Below are 18025 nucleotides of genomic sequence, written 5' to 3' on the forward strand. Positions count from 1 at the left end.
ACCCTGTTACTACTCTACTCCTCCCATAAAGACTAAATCTTCACTCCCATTGTCGATGACACTCGTTTTCTTAATTACAACCCTAGATATTTTGATACGCATTGTTTCCTAATCTGAAAGACATTAAACAAAAAGATGTATCATTGATTATTGTTCTTGGCATCTTTCTTTTCCCCTATCCTAAGATGTTTTACTGATCACTTTTCTAAGACCGTTCCTTTCATATTTATGTTAAAAGACCTTTTTTCATATTAAGAATCTCAGTCCTCTGCAAGTATTTTCCCTTATGATTGTTTTTAATGCCATGAATTTGTCGGCCATATGCAACATTTTAGTTTCGATAGACCAATTTTATAAATCTCTTCCTTATGGCTCTGGTTATATATCCTGCTTCAAAAGGTCTTCGTTATTCTACAATTATAAAATATTCATCCAGATTTTCTTGTGGAGGTTATTTTTTAAACCTATAAATAGGCAGTTTCCTGAACCTGATTTATAGAATAATCCATCTTTTCTCTATCATTTTAAATGCAACTTTCTTCATATGCCAATTCCTCTAACACACACACACACACACACACACACACTCACACACACTCACTCACTCTCTCTCTCTCTCTCTCCTTCTGTAGTTCATTCTGTTCCAGGGTGGGACCAAATTTTGACAACCAGTACGTTGAAACGTAGTTAATGCTTTCACTAGGATGTTTGCTAGGACCTAGAAAACTTATTTCAGCATGTTATTCTGGAAAGATTTTAAGTACTTTCCTCCTCCTCCAAATATCAGGCCATTAAATTTTAATAACACTTTTGTTCAGTTAGGCCGTGGAACCCAAGAGTGGACACTGTAACCAGGGCTACCATGTTACCATTTCCACTTTTGTTCCTCTTCTTTCTTCGGCTTCTTTTTCTTGCTATCTGGCTCAGGAACTTTTTTATCTTTATCTTTATTCTTGGGTTTTTTCAATTTACCATCCTACAAAGAAACATGGTGAGAAAGCACTTAAGTAAGTACCAATCACATTTTTAGAAGTAGTTCTGAGGGGCCATTAGGAAGAAAAACTGGAACCACAGAATATTACAAGTGGAGAGGTTCCTAAATCCAATCCTCTCAATTTAATAAATGAATGAAAATTTACTGGTCCTTTTCTCTAGAGCAGTATTTCCCAAAATTCCCTGACAAATGATTACCTAAGAAAGTAGTTAAAAACATTCACCATGCATGGAAGAGTCTAGGAAATTATACGTATATTTTTTAGCCTCAGAGGAATGTTTGGGAGAGCACTGCTAATAGAGAGTAATCCCAATGTATTACCCTCACTTGTTTTTAAACCTCTCCCAACACCATCAAATAATGGGTATAGGCCTTGTATTAGACACTTATATACAATTTGAAAGGAAATTCCTGATGGAGTCTAGTGGGGGAATATTAACTATCACTGTTGCTTGCATATAGAGTCACGAAGCAGTAAACAAGTATTTGAGAGGTCCTAAAATGATCACCAATTCCTAGTACAGTAATGTATTTCTCTATGGCTCTTCTTTGAACTGTGACCCTAGATGAGTTGTCATTGTGGCACAAACATAAACAAATACAACTCAGTAACACAGGAGATTAATCTCAAAATACACACATCCAGTAAAAAGTGTGTTATTCAACAGGTAGGGGTCCTGCTCCACAGGATCTAAACTCTTAAAGAATATTTTCCTTTGTCCTAACTATCCAAGATAACTTCTTATTCAGCAAGTTTTATGTAGCTCTGAAAGGTGGTTTTGAGTCCTCTTAAAATCAATTACAGAATGGCAGGGCTTGAATCAAGACCTTTATCGACAGTTTGACCTTTTCCAGTTATAATCAAGGAAAACTCCAAAACAGGGTTTGGTCACTTGTTCAAGGTCCTATATAGCTGCTATTACCAGAAAAATAATAGTGTGACTCATGGGAATGACTGGAATATATAAACATTCTAGGACTACATGACAGGATATAACAATCAGGATAAACTCAGGATTTTTTAAAAACTCTTTTTTTAATGTTCATTTGTTTTTGAGAGAGGGAGAGACAGAGAGAGAAACAAAGAGACAGAGCATGAGTGGGGGAGGGGCAGAGACAGGGGAAGACACAGAATCCGAAGTAAGCTCCAGGCTCTGAGCTGTCAGCACAGAGCCTGACGCAGGACTCGGACCCATGAACCGCGAGATCGTGACCTGAGCTGTAGTCGGACATTTAACTGAGTCACCCAGGCGCCCCAAACTCAGGATTTTAAAGCAAATGATTTTTGGGGTAGAAGAAAGGGGAAGGACTATGATACCAAACTATTTTAAAATAGGAATGGAGAATATAAATCTATGTTTGGGAGGAGAAAGTACTAGAGGATCATATAATCCAGATAATGTTTACTATTTAGGCTGAAACACACCACAGGAAAGGGAAATGTTTTTCAGTTAAGACGTTCTCCCTACAGCTTCTGAACACGCATGCAGACGGTCCCATCAAGAAACCACTGGCTACACTGTATGTTTTCAAGCCTCAAAATGGGATAATCAGTCACCAAGAGACTTCCCAACAATTCCCAGAAATGAAAAAAAACCACAGCCAGTTAGTGAGGTTTCAGGACTGCTCCTGCCATCTAGGGTACTGGCCATAATAAGACTGTGTATTAACTCTAGGTCTTTCAGCCTGTGTGGTTTTTTTCCTCCCCTGTAGGAAGAGGGTTGCTGAAAAGGACAATTAAAAATAAAGTTAAGCGTCCTTTTTTCCAAACGGTTTAAAGCAGTTATTACTACCTCCTTCTAAACTGTGAAAAAGGTATTATTTTACATTAGTGCAGCAAAGGCCTAAAGTACAGAAAGCATGGAAAAGCTAAAGTTGTGTGTATTTCTTTACCCACTAGTCTGTACTGATAATCTACACAAAAGTGGGGTGACTACCACAACCACTCAGCATTTCACTCTCGATTCCTTGAGAGGGTGCTCATAAGCTGACACTGCTAAGAACGGGCTAGCAGTCAGGAAAACCAGTTTCCTAACTTAGGACCTGATCATCTCTCTATGGCTCTCCTTCTCATTAATAATCTTAATGTGATTTCACTTCAGACTCTTCTCCCCTCCCGTGGAGTTAAAAGATCAGCAAAGACACGCAGGAGACAAGATAACATGGTAGCTAGTGTAATGGTTCTGGAATCAGAGTGCATGGGACTGAATCCTGGCTTTACTACTTAGTAGTAAGTAGGACTCAAACAAATGATTCAGCTTCTCTATACCTCAGTCTCTGCATCTGTAAAATGGAGAGACGATAGTAGCAGTATTTACCTCTTAAAGGTGATTGTAAGGATGAAATGAAATCAATCATTCATTTAAAGCACTAATAGTGTCTGGCACACAGTAAGCATCTATTATGTTTAATTTTAATTATTATAAATTTTACTACTACTATAATAGATTACTCTTAAAACCCACTGCTCCTATTACTATCTTTACTGCTCATACTCTGATGTGCTAGTGACTTAATACCTGTGAATCCATTTTGCCCATGACCATGGCTAACCACAAACACAGCATAAGAGCCAAGAACTCATTCAACCCCTTCCGAGAATGCAAGATGTAAGACTCCTGTGATCTTCTAACATCTTTCACTTGAATTACTTGCTAATAATAATAACTCTTTAGTATAAGAAATAGGAAGTGTCAAAAGAAGGGACCATATTATTTTAAATCTACTACAAGCATAAAACCGAACCCCTAGAAAAGTACTTGTGGTGAGCTGAGATGTTAAGGAAGGTGATAAGCCAGGAGAAGAAGGGAGGAAGAGCATGTGTGTTCCAGACAGAGGGAATAGCATGTGCTACACAAAGCCATGAAGCACAAAAGAATCCAGTGTGGAAAAGAAACAAAGGAGCTCAGTGTGTCTGGAACAAGCTAAATTAGAGAAGAGGCACAAGATGAAGGGAGGTACCAGATGCAGGGGCCAGATCTGGAGGAGTTGCGGTAAAGAGCTTGGATTGCATCATATGTCCAAGCGGCACCCATTAAAGACCTTTAAACACGGAGAGTTACCCTAAGTAAGTGATGAGCAAGCTTTGTTAGATATGAGAGCACTAAAAAGCATTCTTAGGGAAAACTCTTCTAGGTTGTAAGCCAAAGTATGATTTCTTGTTAACACTTCCTCTGCAGGTATGAAGATGGTGTACTTTCTCCAAGAACATCAGCTAGCAGCAGAGCTATGGGCAGTCACCCACGAAGGCTAAGAAAGATCTTAAAACTTGCAGTGCCACAGCAACTGTTACACGTCTTTCTTAGCAGTTCCCCTACGAAAGACCAATAAATTCCTAAAACTCACCTGCCTTCAAAAGCTGTTTTATGGAAAATTCCCTATTCCAAACCCAAGCCTCCAAGGGCCACAGTCTCTTTACTAACCTCTTCTTCCTCCAGTTTTCGTTTCTTCTCTTTCTTGAGATCTTCTGTTTTAATTTTCTTAGGTTTATAATCAGCACTACAAAGGGGAACATGAATATGCAATTAACACAACTTTGACTCAGTAGTTCTCACCAACAGGATCAGGACCTCCAAACTCCTCTTGGAGGCTTCCAAAGCAGGCATGACTATTATTCTTGGCTGGGGATTGATTCCACAGTCAGAACAGGAATGGAGAAAGTCAAGAACGCCTAACAAGGACTAACAGTTATAGTCCTACATAGAACAAAACATTTATATTATATACAAGCCTGGAAGAGATGGGGGATGGAGGGCTATCTACAGAAACAGACACCACTAGAAGATGAAAGTCTGGGGACTAAATGCCCAGCGCAACAACAGCTACCACAAAGTAATACCTACCTGGAAAGGGGAGGAAAGAAATACTATATGCATTCTAAGTGAATACAAATGAGTTCACCAAGTATTTTCCCTCCTCCCTTTCCACCCACTTTCTATCATAAATCTTTTATAGATTCCTGGAGTATAAGAAGCTATTCAAGATTGAAATTATAATGAGTAGAACTTAACCTCACTGAATCTGAGAAAGAGGTACACACAAGCCTCAAATAATTGTTTTAAGAGCAATTTTATTATCTCTATACACTGAAACTTCACTTAGAATGCATGGACAGGCACAGAACCTAGGAAAAATTGCTTTAACAGTGAAAACTTATCTGTGGTAGGAGATAATAAAGTTAAAGTAACTTGAATAATTTAAATGTTCTTGATGAACTTTATATTATTTGAAATTTGTACAATAAACAGGCATTACCTTTTTAATATGAAAAAATAATAAAAAGATAAATATTTCTGCATTAAGCATCAGTCAGGTACACTACTTATTTGCTTAGCAAAGCCTACATTTATAAATCAAAGATGACTAAGCTGCCCAGACCATTAATCACAAATTCCAAATGACTAAAGTCAATCAATGCCATTTTTCTGCAAACTGGAGAGACATACATCGCATTTACTGTTTAAACAAATCCTTTTTTGTTTCCAAAAATCAAGGAATAAGAAATACTCACTCATCCTCTTCTCGAGGTCTCTTTAATGGCTTTATATCCTCTTTAGGAGGAGCAAAATAGCCATCATCTTCAGGTTCATCTTTAATTCGTGGTGGACTGAAGAGGGAAAAAAGACTAGTTAATGAGACTGGGAATGTCTATAGTTTGTTAAGTACTGCAAAGTAGGGATAAATCATCTCACTGAGAAGTAGTTAATACAAGGATAACAACATGCACTTGTACAAATTATAAAGGTTTTCACTTCCTTACACTTAATTCTCACTACTGTGAGAAGTAGAACAGAAGTATCTACTGTGAAGTAGACAGTATTGCCCGCCATTTTACAGGTGAACAGGCAATATCAAAATCTGGGATCAGGACTCCTTAATCTAAGTCAGTATTCTTTCCTACTGCATCTTCGCTGTCTTTGCCAGCATGACCCAAACCACAACATGAACATGTATCTAAACCCACCAATGATGCGAACTGATTATTCTAGTACCAAAAGCTAAATACAGCTTTTATAAGGAAGGGAATAAAAATTTATTTCTCGAACTTGTATCTTAAGATTCTAATGGAAAATAACCTTAGTTACATGGAAAAATAACTAAGCTCACATTACAACAAAAGAAGTGCATGTGCTAAATGACAACAAACTGCAGCCATTCCAAGCCAAATCTATTCATCGTTCAACTTCCTCCCAGAGTTTACTTACTTTATACACAGGAGAGTGCCTTGCCCTATTTTTGTTAAGACTTTTTGCCTTCTGAATACAAAAAGATGATTCTCTTAGACAACTATTTTGAACCAGAAAGAGGAAGGAACAAGTTAAAAAAAAAAAACAAAACACAAAACCATGGGACCAGCAATCACCAAACCTTGGGATGTTCCCTGGCCTGGCATAAGTCAGCAAAACCTCACAGTTCACAGACAGAAGCAACAACAAAGCTAACTCAGTACAGGGAATGCCTCCCAACATGAAACCATCTGTTTCTAAGGGGTCCAAGAGATAAGTATCCAGAGTCAGCTGCCAAGAACACTCAAGATATTCACAGGGTTTCAATGCTACCACCCCACAATTCCCCAAGGATACTGGATCCGCTTGCTTGGAACAGAATCTGACTGTTTAAAGAGATCAGTTTTTCTTCCTTATACCTGCACACTCCTCAAATGCCAATCTCTATAGCTGCTTTCTCCTCACCACGGAAATTACTAACATAGTGTCAAGAGTCCAGTATCTCCAAACACTTTGCACCAGAAGGAAAGAAACACTGTCATTCACCCAACTGGTTAAGTAAATGCTAGATCCTAGTACTATCACAGGTGAAGTTAACAACATGTGGGAAGGGTTACTAGGCCTGAAGGAAGAACTTGTAAAACAATTTACTGTAAAACTGTGTTCCACCCAGTAAAGCATCTGGATTGGTCCACAAAAAAAACCCTGCAAGCTAGCAAGTGGTCTGGCAAAGTGAATGGAAGGCTGCCTGGAAGGCTGTGTTCCTGATCTTCTAACATGGAATTTCTGAAACTGAATCCTGGACTACACACCAAGTCCAGAGAGTCTATTTGTATCTTAGTGTTAGTTTAATGAAAGTCCTAGGTGGTCTCTTGGCAGCAAATAGCTACCCTGTACTCACTGTGAGAAATCAGAACAACTAGGGAGGCTTTCAGCTCTAATGCTTCTTGACTTGTATTATTCTGCATTCCTAGAACAGTTACAAAATGTGCCTGAAGAGGGCACCTGTTTCTCCTAGTCTATGGACTCAGAGTACACAGCAGAATTTTCAAAACTGTTCTCAAACGAAACTGAAAGTTCGAAGTTCCAAGGAGGCAAAATTCCCCAACACTGTGCTCTAGTTAATATGCAAACCCTTCCACCAACTCTCAGAAAAGCCATTCTGTCATTCAATAGAACAAATGAGAATATATGACCATAAACTTTTTATTTTTTGAAACCAGAGGGGACTTTCATGTTTTTTTTAGGGAGCTAAGGTTGATGAAGAGAATCAAAATGGCAAAAACAGTACAGGAAAACCAAACTCGAGAGTGCATTTTCCTCTTCTTCGTGAAAAGAAATCATGTATCTCTACTCAAATCTACACCAATCCCTAAAACATATATCAAGTAAGCTTCTACAGATGAGCCTCAGAATACAGTAGTGCCCCCTTGTCCACAGGGGATATATTCCAAGACCCTCAGTAGATGCCTCAAACCGGAGAGTACTGAACCCTATATATGCAATGTTTATTCGTATACATACATACTTGCAATAAAATTATAAGTTAGGCACAGCAAGAGATTAATAATAATAATGAAACAGAACAATTATAAAACGCTATAATAAAATTTATGTGAATGCGGTCTCTTTCTCACTAAAAATGTCTTACTGTACTATACTCATCCTTCTTGTGCTGATGTGAGATGATAAATGCCTATGTGATAGGATGAAGTGAGGTGAATGATGTCGGCACTGTGCGTAGCATTAAGGCTACTACCGCCCTTCTGACGGTATGTTAGGAGGATCATCTACTTCCTGACCGTGGCTAAATGAAACCACAGAAAGCAAAACTGTGGATAAGGGGGGATTACTGTATTACTAAGGAGGAATTCAGAGTAGAGTTTTCTTCAAGAAATCCATAATTACTACTCACTGAATATGAAGTTTCTTTTTGGGGGTGATGAAAATGCTCTGAAATTAGAAAGTGGGGTAGGGGGAGGCTGTACAACCTTGTGAATACACTAAAAACCAATAAACTGTACACTTTTTTTTTTAAGAAATTTTTTTTAATGTTTATTTTTCAGAGGTGGGGAGGGGCAGTGAGAGAGGGAGACACAGAATCTGAAGCAGGCTCCAGGCTCGGTCAGCACAGAGCCCAATGCGGGGCACAAACCCAAGAATTGTGAGATCATGACCTGAGCCAAAGTCAGACGCTTAATCAACTGAGCCACCCAGGCACCCCAAACTGTACACCTTTAAAGGGTGAATTTTATGGTATGTAAATTATATCTGAATTTTTACAAATTTCTTCCTGTCAATTTTCTCCACTGAAAATAGCCTTCTGGACAATGTGCTGGTCAGTTTCACTAAATGACACTTTGGAAATGCTTAGATTGGCTTAGAGCAAGTCCTCTCACTACTGACCTCCTTGGGAACCTAGAGGTGGGTCAAGTCAGTATATTTTATTTAAGTTCAGACAACACTACAACATGCATAGCTGGCCAAGAGAAAGAACAGCCAAGGTAGCAGAGGAGTCTTACCTAGAGAAGCCATTTTCCTTCTCCTTTTTTATTTTTGCATCCCCAGAGGCTCTAACCTGAAAATAATAGTAACTGGTTAGTACCTTGACAGGACTAAATTTGAAGAAGCCTCGCTCTGATTTGAGAACATGTGGCCTCAATTCTTGATCACAGATGGACTTATTATTAGCAAAACTGAACAGGTGAACTAAAGGTCCTGACATTTTCCTAAGACTCATTTTTTACAGTTCTTCAGGGTGAATTATCCAATTTACTAAGAAATGTTTCCCTTCAAAATGACAGTTTTTTATCATTAAATGATGGCAGGTCCCCCTCCCTCAATAAATATACTCCACCTCTCAAGGATTTGCCCTTGGCAGTGTGCAGAGAAAATAAAAAACAAAACAAAAGGTAAAGATGAAGGACAATGAGCAAGAGGTGAAAGAAGGTGTAATTTTCATTACATTCTCTATTTCATATTGTCTGAATTTACCAAGTACCAACACTATTTTCTCAGAAACTAAAATAAAAATGATTTTTTTTTTTTAATGATTTACCACTCATTTGCAGCCAGATGAGCCTAGCCATTTTGAGAAGGCTTGTACTGGTTATGCTGGAACCAAAAGCCACAAAGGGCACCAGCATCACTAAGTTTTCACTCAGGAAGGACCTTCATTCAACAAAAGACCAACATGGCATTATGCCTTCTCCCAAAAACAGAATTATTTTCCCCACAAAAGAAAGCTGACATTTCCAGAAACTCTACATTCTTCATTTATCCATATGCCATTTAAAGTAAGATAACGATATGGATAGATTTGGTTCTGTGAAATTCAGTGGTAAAGGGCTTTGGTCTTCATTGCTTAAGACTGTGACTGATGCCAAAGTCTCCTGACAGAGACCTTTTCACTCAAAGGCCAAGGGATTTTACTATGCAATGAAGGTACTTTCATTACCTGCTTTTGTAGATAAAGAAAATGAAAAGTACATCTCACAGCTCTTCCTTCCTCATTGGAAAGAAAGTTCTGTACCTTTTCCTCCTTTCGTTTTTCCTTGTCTCTGTCTTTGTGTTTGTCTTTATGCTTTTCTGAACTTCCATCTTTGTGTTTGGTTTTCTCCTTCTCTTTGTGTTTCTTTTCAGAATCTTTATGTTCACTGTAAAAAGGAAAAAAAGGAAAAGAAAGAGTTAGCCCAGAGTAGGGACCACAAGGGTTCATTTCACAAGATCAACTCACAAGATACCCTAAGATGACATGAAACCATGGAAACTTATAATGCTTTAAACAAACAATCCTGACAGAAGGTTCAAGTAGAAGCTCTTGGCTACTGTACTTTCTTTATTCTTGTTTGTTTTTGTTTTCGAAGGAGCAAAGAAACCAAAGAGAAACAGTCATTCTAAACATACCAGGACTTTTTGTTAAGTGACTAATAATATACAGACTGGGCTTCTACAATATTCTACCAGCAAAAACTATGATGGAAGCTCCAAACTGAGCAATCACATCTGAGGTGAGAGGGTAGAAACAAATGACACAAAAATGCATTTGGTGACTATGTACACCCAACAACAGCCCAACAGAGTAGATGTTTCCTGCTAGCTTAACTAGGAAAGGCTCGTCCCTTCTAAAAAAAATTTTTTTAATGTGTATTTATTTTTGAGAGGGAGGGAAGGAGGGAGGGAGAAGGGGAGGGAGGGAGACAGAGCCCGTGCACATGAGCACACGCGTGCAGAGCGGGGGAAGGGCAGAGAGCGTAGGGGGCGGACAGGACAGAGGATAGGAAGCAGGCTCTGCGTTGACAGCACAGAGCCTGATGTGGGGTCCGAGCTCACGTACCATGAGATTATGACCTGAGCCGAAATCAAAGTTGGGCGCTTAACCGACTGAGTCACCCAGGTGTTCCAAGGCTGGTCCCTTCCAGAGGTGGCTTATAAACCCTGCAATAAGAAAAGACCTAGCTAAAAGCAAAGACATATCCTGTGCTAAACGTTTAAAGCCTTGCTTTTAAAGGGGTTTGTAGACGGGGAACCTTGGTGACTCAGCTGGTTAAGCGTCCGACTTCGGCTTAGGTCATCATCTAGTGGTGAGTTTGAGCCCCACATCAGGATCACTGCTGTCAGTACAGAGCCCACTTCAGATCCTCTGTCCCCCTCATTCTACCCCTCCCCTGCTTGTACTCTCTCAAAAATACATAAAATATTTTTTTTAATTCATTAAAAAATTAAAGGGTTTTGTGGACACAATGGTAACCACTGTAAAGGAACTGCTCCTCTGGAAAACTAAATATGACATTACAAAGCAAGAGCCATTAGAATGTTCATACCCTAGGAGCACCTGAGTGGCTCAGCTGGTTGAGCACCTGACTTCGGTTCAGGTTGTATTCTTGGGGTTCGTGAGTTCAAGCCTGATGGGACTCACTGCTGTCAATGCAGAACCTGTTTCGAATCCTCTTTCCTCCTCTCTGCCCCTCCCCCACTTGCACTCTCTCAAAAATAAAAACATTTAAAAAAATGTTCATACCCTAGGATCTAGATCCTGGAAGTTTCTCTTTGGGAAATAACATTGCATAAAGATGTTATGCAGCTATCGTGCTATATAATTTGTGAGCCCTACAGATATATACATACAATGCCTATGGCCACAGATGGAAAAAAGGAATATATAAAATGAGTGCAACTATATAAAAGCATGCATGTGGATAAAAACTAAAGAGGCAATAAGCAAAATCACATATTTAGGGTGGCAGAACATCAGATGACCTAGATGAGTGTTTTCTTCAGTGCGCTGGGCAGGTAGTTTATGAAACTTGTTTACTGCACCAACCAATATATTCCACAAGTTAACAAAAGGAGGGTGAACTCAAGTGCTATGCACTGGGGAGCCCACCTTAGATGCAGGAAGCTGGCAGCAACCCCATCTGACAGGGACAGTCAGGCCTATAGGTAGCATCGGCTCCTGCCTATCCTGCCACCACACACTGAATTTCCCATCTGTCATATTTAGCCTCAGCCCAGAAAAAGGACATTTTACCAACAATGATCTCATTAGGCTATGTTCATCCCATGGGGTTTGTTCTAAAGAGATTTGGCCAGCACACCTGGGTACATAAAAGGCCAAAAAGGGAGAAACAAATGATGGCATCCAGTTAGGGGAGAGGCGCAGAAACTGGATCAAAAGGGCATCTTCTGTCACACACATCTCTTTGCTTGAAAGGAGCCTCAACTCGAGGTAGGCATTTGGGTGATAAATAAGCAAAAGCTTTATGAAATCTAGCCAGGACGACAGAGGAAGTAGTAGGAACAGGACTACAGGGTCAGGAAGATCCAGGAACTGTCAGATAAAAGAAAATGATGTCAACTTCCACTTGTTTATATATTCCTCCCTCTGTTGCTCTCATTAGGTTGTTACTTAGATGTGCCACACAATGAAGTAACAAGTTTCTCCATAGGCAAGCTTTCTGTTAACTCATGAAGGCTGAGCCCAGTTCAGTGTACTTGGAGGCATATGGTGACAGTGTCCCACCATGCTTCTTGTGCTCAGCATGATAAGGATGTCACCTCCACTTAGTGTGTTCTCCTAACTGGTTTTTACCAAGATGCAATGTTTTACCAAAATATTATTCTTTACTTTGTGCAAAAACGGCTCCCGACTCCCTTAACACTCTTACTTCCAGTTCTCTCCCACTTTAGACTGACTAACCAAAGAGCAAAGATGCCAAGATTGCCATGAATTCTTCAGAAGCTTACATGTACGAAATCCCATTACAGCAAACCATGTGAGCTTACTATTCCATTAGACGAGCACTGTAGTTTTAGTGCTTTTTAAACATTAATTATAAGAGGAATTAATGGCCATCTACACAAGGTTTTGCCTAAGAGCAAAAAATTTGGAACAATTACATCCATAATACTTATGGATAAATACCTCCCCCCCCCACACACACAGTAAGAAAAACTCCCACTTTCCAAAGAAGCATTGTGCTTGGTATTCTCACATACATTTCATGCAATCCTCACCTGTGAGGTGGATTTTATTATCCTCTTAGACTGATGAAGAAACAGAGGAGTCAGTGTTTCAAAGTCTAATTCAAAGGTACAATGTTAGAAAGAAGGGTTGGGATTTAATTCAGTATTTCCACCTCCAGTTCAAAGTACTTTCCACTAAATCAGTACCATTACATGTCCACAAAATTGATACCTACTACTTAAAGTAGACCGGTATTAGAGAAAGATGCATGGCCAGTCTGAGATTTGAAACACAAGTCAAAACTTTATTGTACCATCAAGGAGAAACTTTCTAGAATAGACATCTTGGATACCTGAAATGATAAGACCTTTGGGATAGTTGTTCCTTATTTTGTCTTCCCATGAAACTATAAACAGTTGATTTAGGAATCTAAGTTTAGGAACGCTCCATCTTCCTTTCCACTTTCCTTTCTTTCTCAATGAAAGCAATTCCTAGAAAGAACATCAGTCTGTTTCGCTAGGAAACTGGCTTTCTGGTCTTTTGGCCATCACAGCATGGGAACCTATCTGTAAGTGTACACACAGCCCTCCAGTTTTCAGCTTTGCTGTTCATTATCATACCAAACAGAGATCAAGGAAAAGAAGTCAGCAAACAACAAAGCAATCTGACAGTACCCAGGCCACGCCCAGGAAAGTGAAAAAAGTCAATGATACTTCCTCTGCCTACATAACGAGAGGGAAATCTATTCAGGAAATTCAAAGTACCAGCTAGGTAATACCCCTTTGATAAGTCATAATTAAACCAAAGACCAGAATGAGATGGGAACTACTGATGTGACTTTCCAAAAGAAACTCACTTTCTTCCATTCCCAATCGTTTAGATGTAAGAGAGCCAGTAAGGATTTTTATACTAAGTGAGCTCAGATGACAATTTAGGACTGTTAAAAATTAGAGTTTATGAATCCCTGAACACAAGGCTAACAAGTCTACTTGTCAGGTGCTGTTCCTGTCCCTGTGTCCAAAAACAGAGAACAGAGTACTGGAGTCCTACCCCCTCATCCATAACTCCCATGCTGGCAGGAGTGCTGGCAACGAGCAAGACCCAGTGTCAGTCTTTCCTGGGAATCTACCTGAAGTGGCAAATGCACGTGGGGTACAAAGACCTGTGATACAGAAGCATGTCTAAGGCTGTGCCATGGAAGGTTAGAAGCAGGATTAGGTCAGTGGTAGATAAATGGAGCCAATCTGGGATCAGTTAGACTGACTTATCATCACTGAGGATTTCCTAACATGTACCTCTTTTTCCAGAAGGCTTAAAACTAGTTTGATTTTCATGGTGGCTTAATGAGCAGCATCTTTTCCACTGATAGTGAGTTGATACAAATTCTGACCCGTGTAGAAGAGTTCATATGTTGACTGCTTGTCTTGAGAGAAATTACCTTCATCTTTATTCTGATCCTTCCAACTTTTCCACACATAATAGACACAATGTCAGGGGCACCTGGGTGGCTCACTCAGTCATAAGCATCTGCCTCTCGGTTTCAGCTCAGGTCATGATCTCGCAGTTTTGTGAATTCAAACCCTGCATCGGGGTCTGCGCTGGCAGCACGGAGCCTGCTTGGGATTCTCTCTCTTCCTCTCTGCCCCTCCCCCACTAGCATGGTCTCTGTCTCTCTCAAAATAAATAAACTTTAAAAAAATAGACACAATACGTCAAAGTCACAAAATAGACTTTAATATACTGGCCAATTCAGAGGCAGTGAACAGATGACTGAAACACTGAAGAAATTTCAGTGGGGTGACATAAGAGACATCAACTAGGAGAAAGGCTTACTACTGATCATAGTAAGAAACCCAAATATAAGAAAAAAATGCATTTTAAGAATGAGTTTAGTCTGGAGGAGCCCGGGTGGCTCAGTCGGTTAAGTGTCTGACTTCAGCTCGGGTCATGATCTGGCGGTTTGTGGGTTTGAGCCCCACATCAGGGTCTGCACTGATAGCTCAGAGCCTGGAGCCTGCTTCGGATTCTGTGTCTCCCTCTCTCTCTGCTCCTCCCAGCTCACACTGTGTGTGTGTGTGTGTGTGTGTGTGTGTGTGTGTGTGTGTGTGTCTCTCTCAAAAATAAATAAATATTTAAAAAAAAAAAAAAAGGAAAAAATTTAAGAATGAGTTTAGTCTGGGATATACTGAAGGCCAAAATACAGACAGTAGCTAACATTCCTAGAACTTCTGTAACGGTCACATTTTTGGATGAAATATTAATTTCACCATTAGAATCCTGGGAGAGAAAGCACCAATTATTGGCTAGGTACAGAAGCTGGCTCCTTGGCTTAGGGCCCCTGTCTGTCTGGGGTTTAGATCCACCACACTAGCAGAGCCTGGACAAGCAAAAGGCAATGCCAAAGAGAACAAATGGAAAGATTCAAAGCCACATCTCCAGATTCTACCAAAAAAAGTAACCCATGCTACACTATTTTTAAAGTGACAGTGAAACCTTTGGTCTGTGACTCCTGCCGGAGCTGAGTAGACAACAGAGAAGGTTGACCAGGGTTCTAAGGCACTGAGGCAGAAGTGTGGAAGTAGGGAGATGGCAGCAAGAAGCCAGGAGGAAAAAGTATTTTCCTTTTGTCCCGGGAAGGCACTTGGTACCTCTTTAGGGGAAAAAAACAACAACAAACTTGTGTCCGACATTCTGGGAAGCTAGGATGTTGGCAATGGGAAACCATTTAAATCTGTTAAAGAAAACAGAAACTGTCCTCTATCACCAATAAAAATATTTAACAGATGGGACATCTGGGTGGCTCAGTCGGTTAAGCGTCTGACTTTGGCTCAGGTCATGATCTCATGGTCCGTGAGTTCGAGCCCCACGTCGAGCTCTGTGCTGACAGCTCAGAGCCTGGAGCAGCTTCAGATTCTGTATCTCTCTGCCCCTCCCCCTCTCACACTGTCTCTCTCTCAAAAATAAACAAACAATAAAAAATATTAAAAAAAAAATTTAACAGCACCAGTGCCATCCCCCCTCCCAAGCAGTTTAAATCCTCATAACAAAACTCTTGAGATAAGTATTAGTATCTCCATTTTACAGATGTGGAAACTGAGACACAGAAAAGTAACTCATCAAGGAATACCTCTAACGAGAGTCATAAAGATTTAAACTCAGGCAGTCTAGCTTGAGTCAAGCACTCAATCACTGTTATGTCACCTCTCAAAACAAAAAAGAAAGACTGCTAGGGACAGAAGGAGGCTTTCTATCTTCTGAGAATAGGACTTAGCCACTAATGGCTAAGAGAACAAACTCATCCCTGCTACTGGGCCATTTCTCAAGGAAGCAGAGCACAGCCAATGGGGAATTCCTATGGGAGAGCCTAGAGAGCTTCAAAGCTATGGAAGGAGGACATTCATGGCCCCTTCAAGGAAAGCAGGCAATTATGGCTTACGTAACGTTTGCTAAATAAAAAATTCCAGGTAAATTCAAAAGTTGTCTCTGGATAAAGAACCCAGCAGTTTCTGAAAGCTTCTAAGAAACGAAGATTTCCTCACTATTACAAGTTACTAAACAAAATCACGAGAATTATGAAAACTTTGTATTGAATGGAATTTTAGAAAGTATTTATAGACCCCTCATACCATTTGTGGCTAAGTCCTGTATCTTCCTTTCTCAAGTGTTTTCAAATGGCTTCTAGCTCCCTTCAGAATCAAGTCCCAACTTTGCAAAATAACATTTAATAGTTTTGCTTCAAGCTGTTTTTTTGAGTCCCATTTTCTATCCCACCTTCTATTAACCCGAGGCCTACCAAAATGGATTCCTTCCAGAGCAAAGCACATTACAGCCTGTCCATGTTTGTATAAAACTCTTCTCGCTGTCTCATGTCATCTTTCTAGCCATCATCTTCCCTTGTCAAGACCTTAACAGTCTTTTTTAGTGGCTAGCTCAAATCCTCTTCCTACCATGAGATCTTTAAAAATAAATTATTACAGTTCATTATAATAGGGCTAGACAGAATTGAAAACTAGGGCTCCAAATTGGATGTTATCAATTAGCAACTACTAAACTAGATTCTAAGATTACCAAAACTGACAGCTCTACTTTATCTGAATGACACTCTACTAGGATTTAAGGTCACCGTCACCACCACCTCAATTATTTAGTATGTTAAACTTTCCAAAGACCTTTTATCTACCTAATTCCACTGACTTCTCCCCCCAAGAAACCTGAAAGGCTTACCAGACCAATACTGCTATCAACAATTGACCAAAATGGAAAACAAGATCCAGAAAGAAATAAAATGGTTTGAATCAGGACACACAACTAGTAAATGTAGGACACACAATACATGATAGAACCTGGACTCTCAACTTCTATTTTTTGTGTGCTTCTACTATATAACATTGACTCCCACGTGAATGGTGGTGGTACTTCAGTTTCGTTTCTCAACTACTCAACTTTACCTACCTACTTAGGTTAACTGTCCCCCCTCCCCCGCCACATGCTGATATAGGGATCTGCAGATAAGTGGCAGGGCGTTGGCAAATAGCTCACAAAAACGAAAGCAAAACGTCTTTTAAATGTGATTCCTTTAAGAAAAGGTCCCCTGAGAAATGGATACTTAATCCCAGTGTATTTTCCTAAGATCATACATTCTCTCAATTCTAATTCAGGTAGAGTTTGAAACTGAGGAAAACAGAAACCAAAACCATCCTTATCCTCACATGTTTCTCACACTGTACAGACTAGCACTGCCAACATGGCTGGAAAAGCACTTCCCTTACTATTTCACAGCAAAGCTTTTCTATCTTCCCTGGCTTTCCACAAATTTGTCACTCCAGCCTGAGTGCCAGGCTTAAAATTGGCCAGAGACGCACAGTCAAAAACCAGCAGGGACTGGGGTGGGGGGAGGGACTCTAGCAGGAGGAATCTTGTTTTTAATGTATGATAGTCCTTTATTTCTAAAAACCAACCCCCCCCCCAACACACACAATTGCTTTTAATAATAATGTTGTTTACATAACAGGTCCAGTATTAAAGATAATTTATGGCTAAGATTGTAACTTTTCAAGAAAGTATCCAGTGAGATCCCACAAGCCCAGTGATTCCTCAGCATCTAGAAAGAATATTCCTTTTGTTTCTTTTGACAAGATTTATATATATATATTTTTAAAAGGACCTGAAGGGCTCAATATTAATGCTAAAAGAAAGAAGCAGTGCCAGAGATAAATAATAGAATAAATTATTTTTATTTGACTTTGATATAAACTCTGTGTTATTACGGGCCAAAAAGGCAGTAGTCAGAGATGGGGTTTTCATAGGGTCGGAACTTAATGAGATTAATACTTCTATTAC

General features: G+C 39.7%; 1 protein-coding gene across 1 annotated transcript in view; it reads right to left on the minus strand.

The window, feature by feature from the left end:
- The window catches only part of TOP1 (DNA topoisomerase I), a 94928-nt gene that overhangs the window by 39529 nt on the left and 37374 nt on the right, over positions 1–18025 (minus strand). Inside the window, exons 4-8 of the mRNA XM_049650789.1 lie at positions 9752–9875; positions 8742–8797; positions 5505–5600; positions 4417–4492; positions 870–976 (exon numbers count right to left, since the gene is read on the minus strand). Coding sequence (XP_049506746.1) covers positions 870–976; positions 4417–4492; positions 5505–5600; positions 8742–8797; positions 9752–9875 — 459 coding nt within the window. The remainder of the gene's footprint in view (positions 1–869; positions 977–4416; positions 4493–5504; positions 5601–8741; positions 8798–9751; positions 9876–18025) is intronic.

The sequence above is a fragment of the Panthera uncia genome (assembly GCF_023721935.1).
Source record: "Panthera uncia isolate 11264 chromosome A3 unlocalized genomic scaffold, Puncia_PCG_1.0 HiC_scaffold_11, whole genome shotgun sequence".
In the NCBI taxonomy this organism is placed as follows: Eukaryota; Metazoa; Chordata; class Mammalia; order Carnivora; family Felidae; genus Panthera; species Panthera uncia.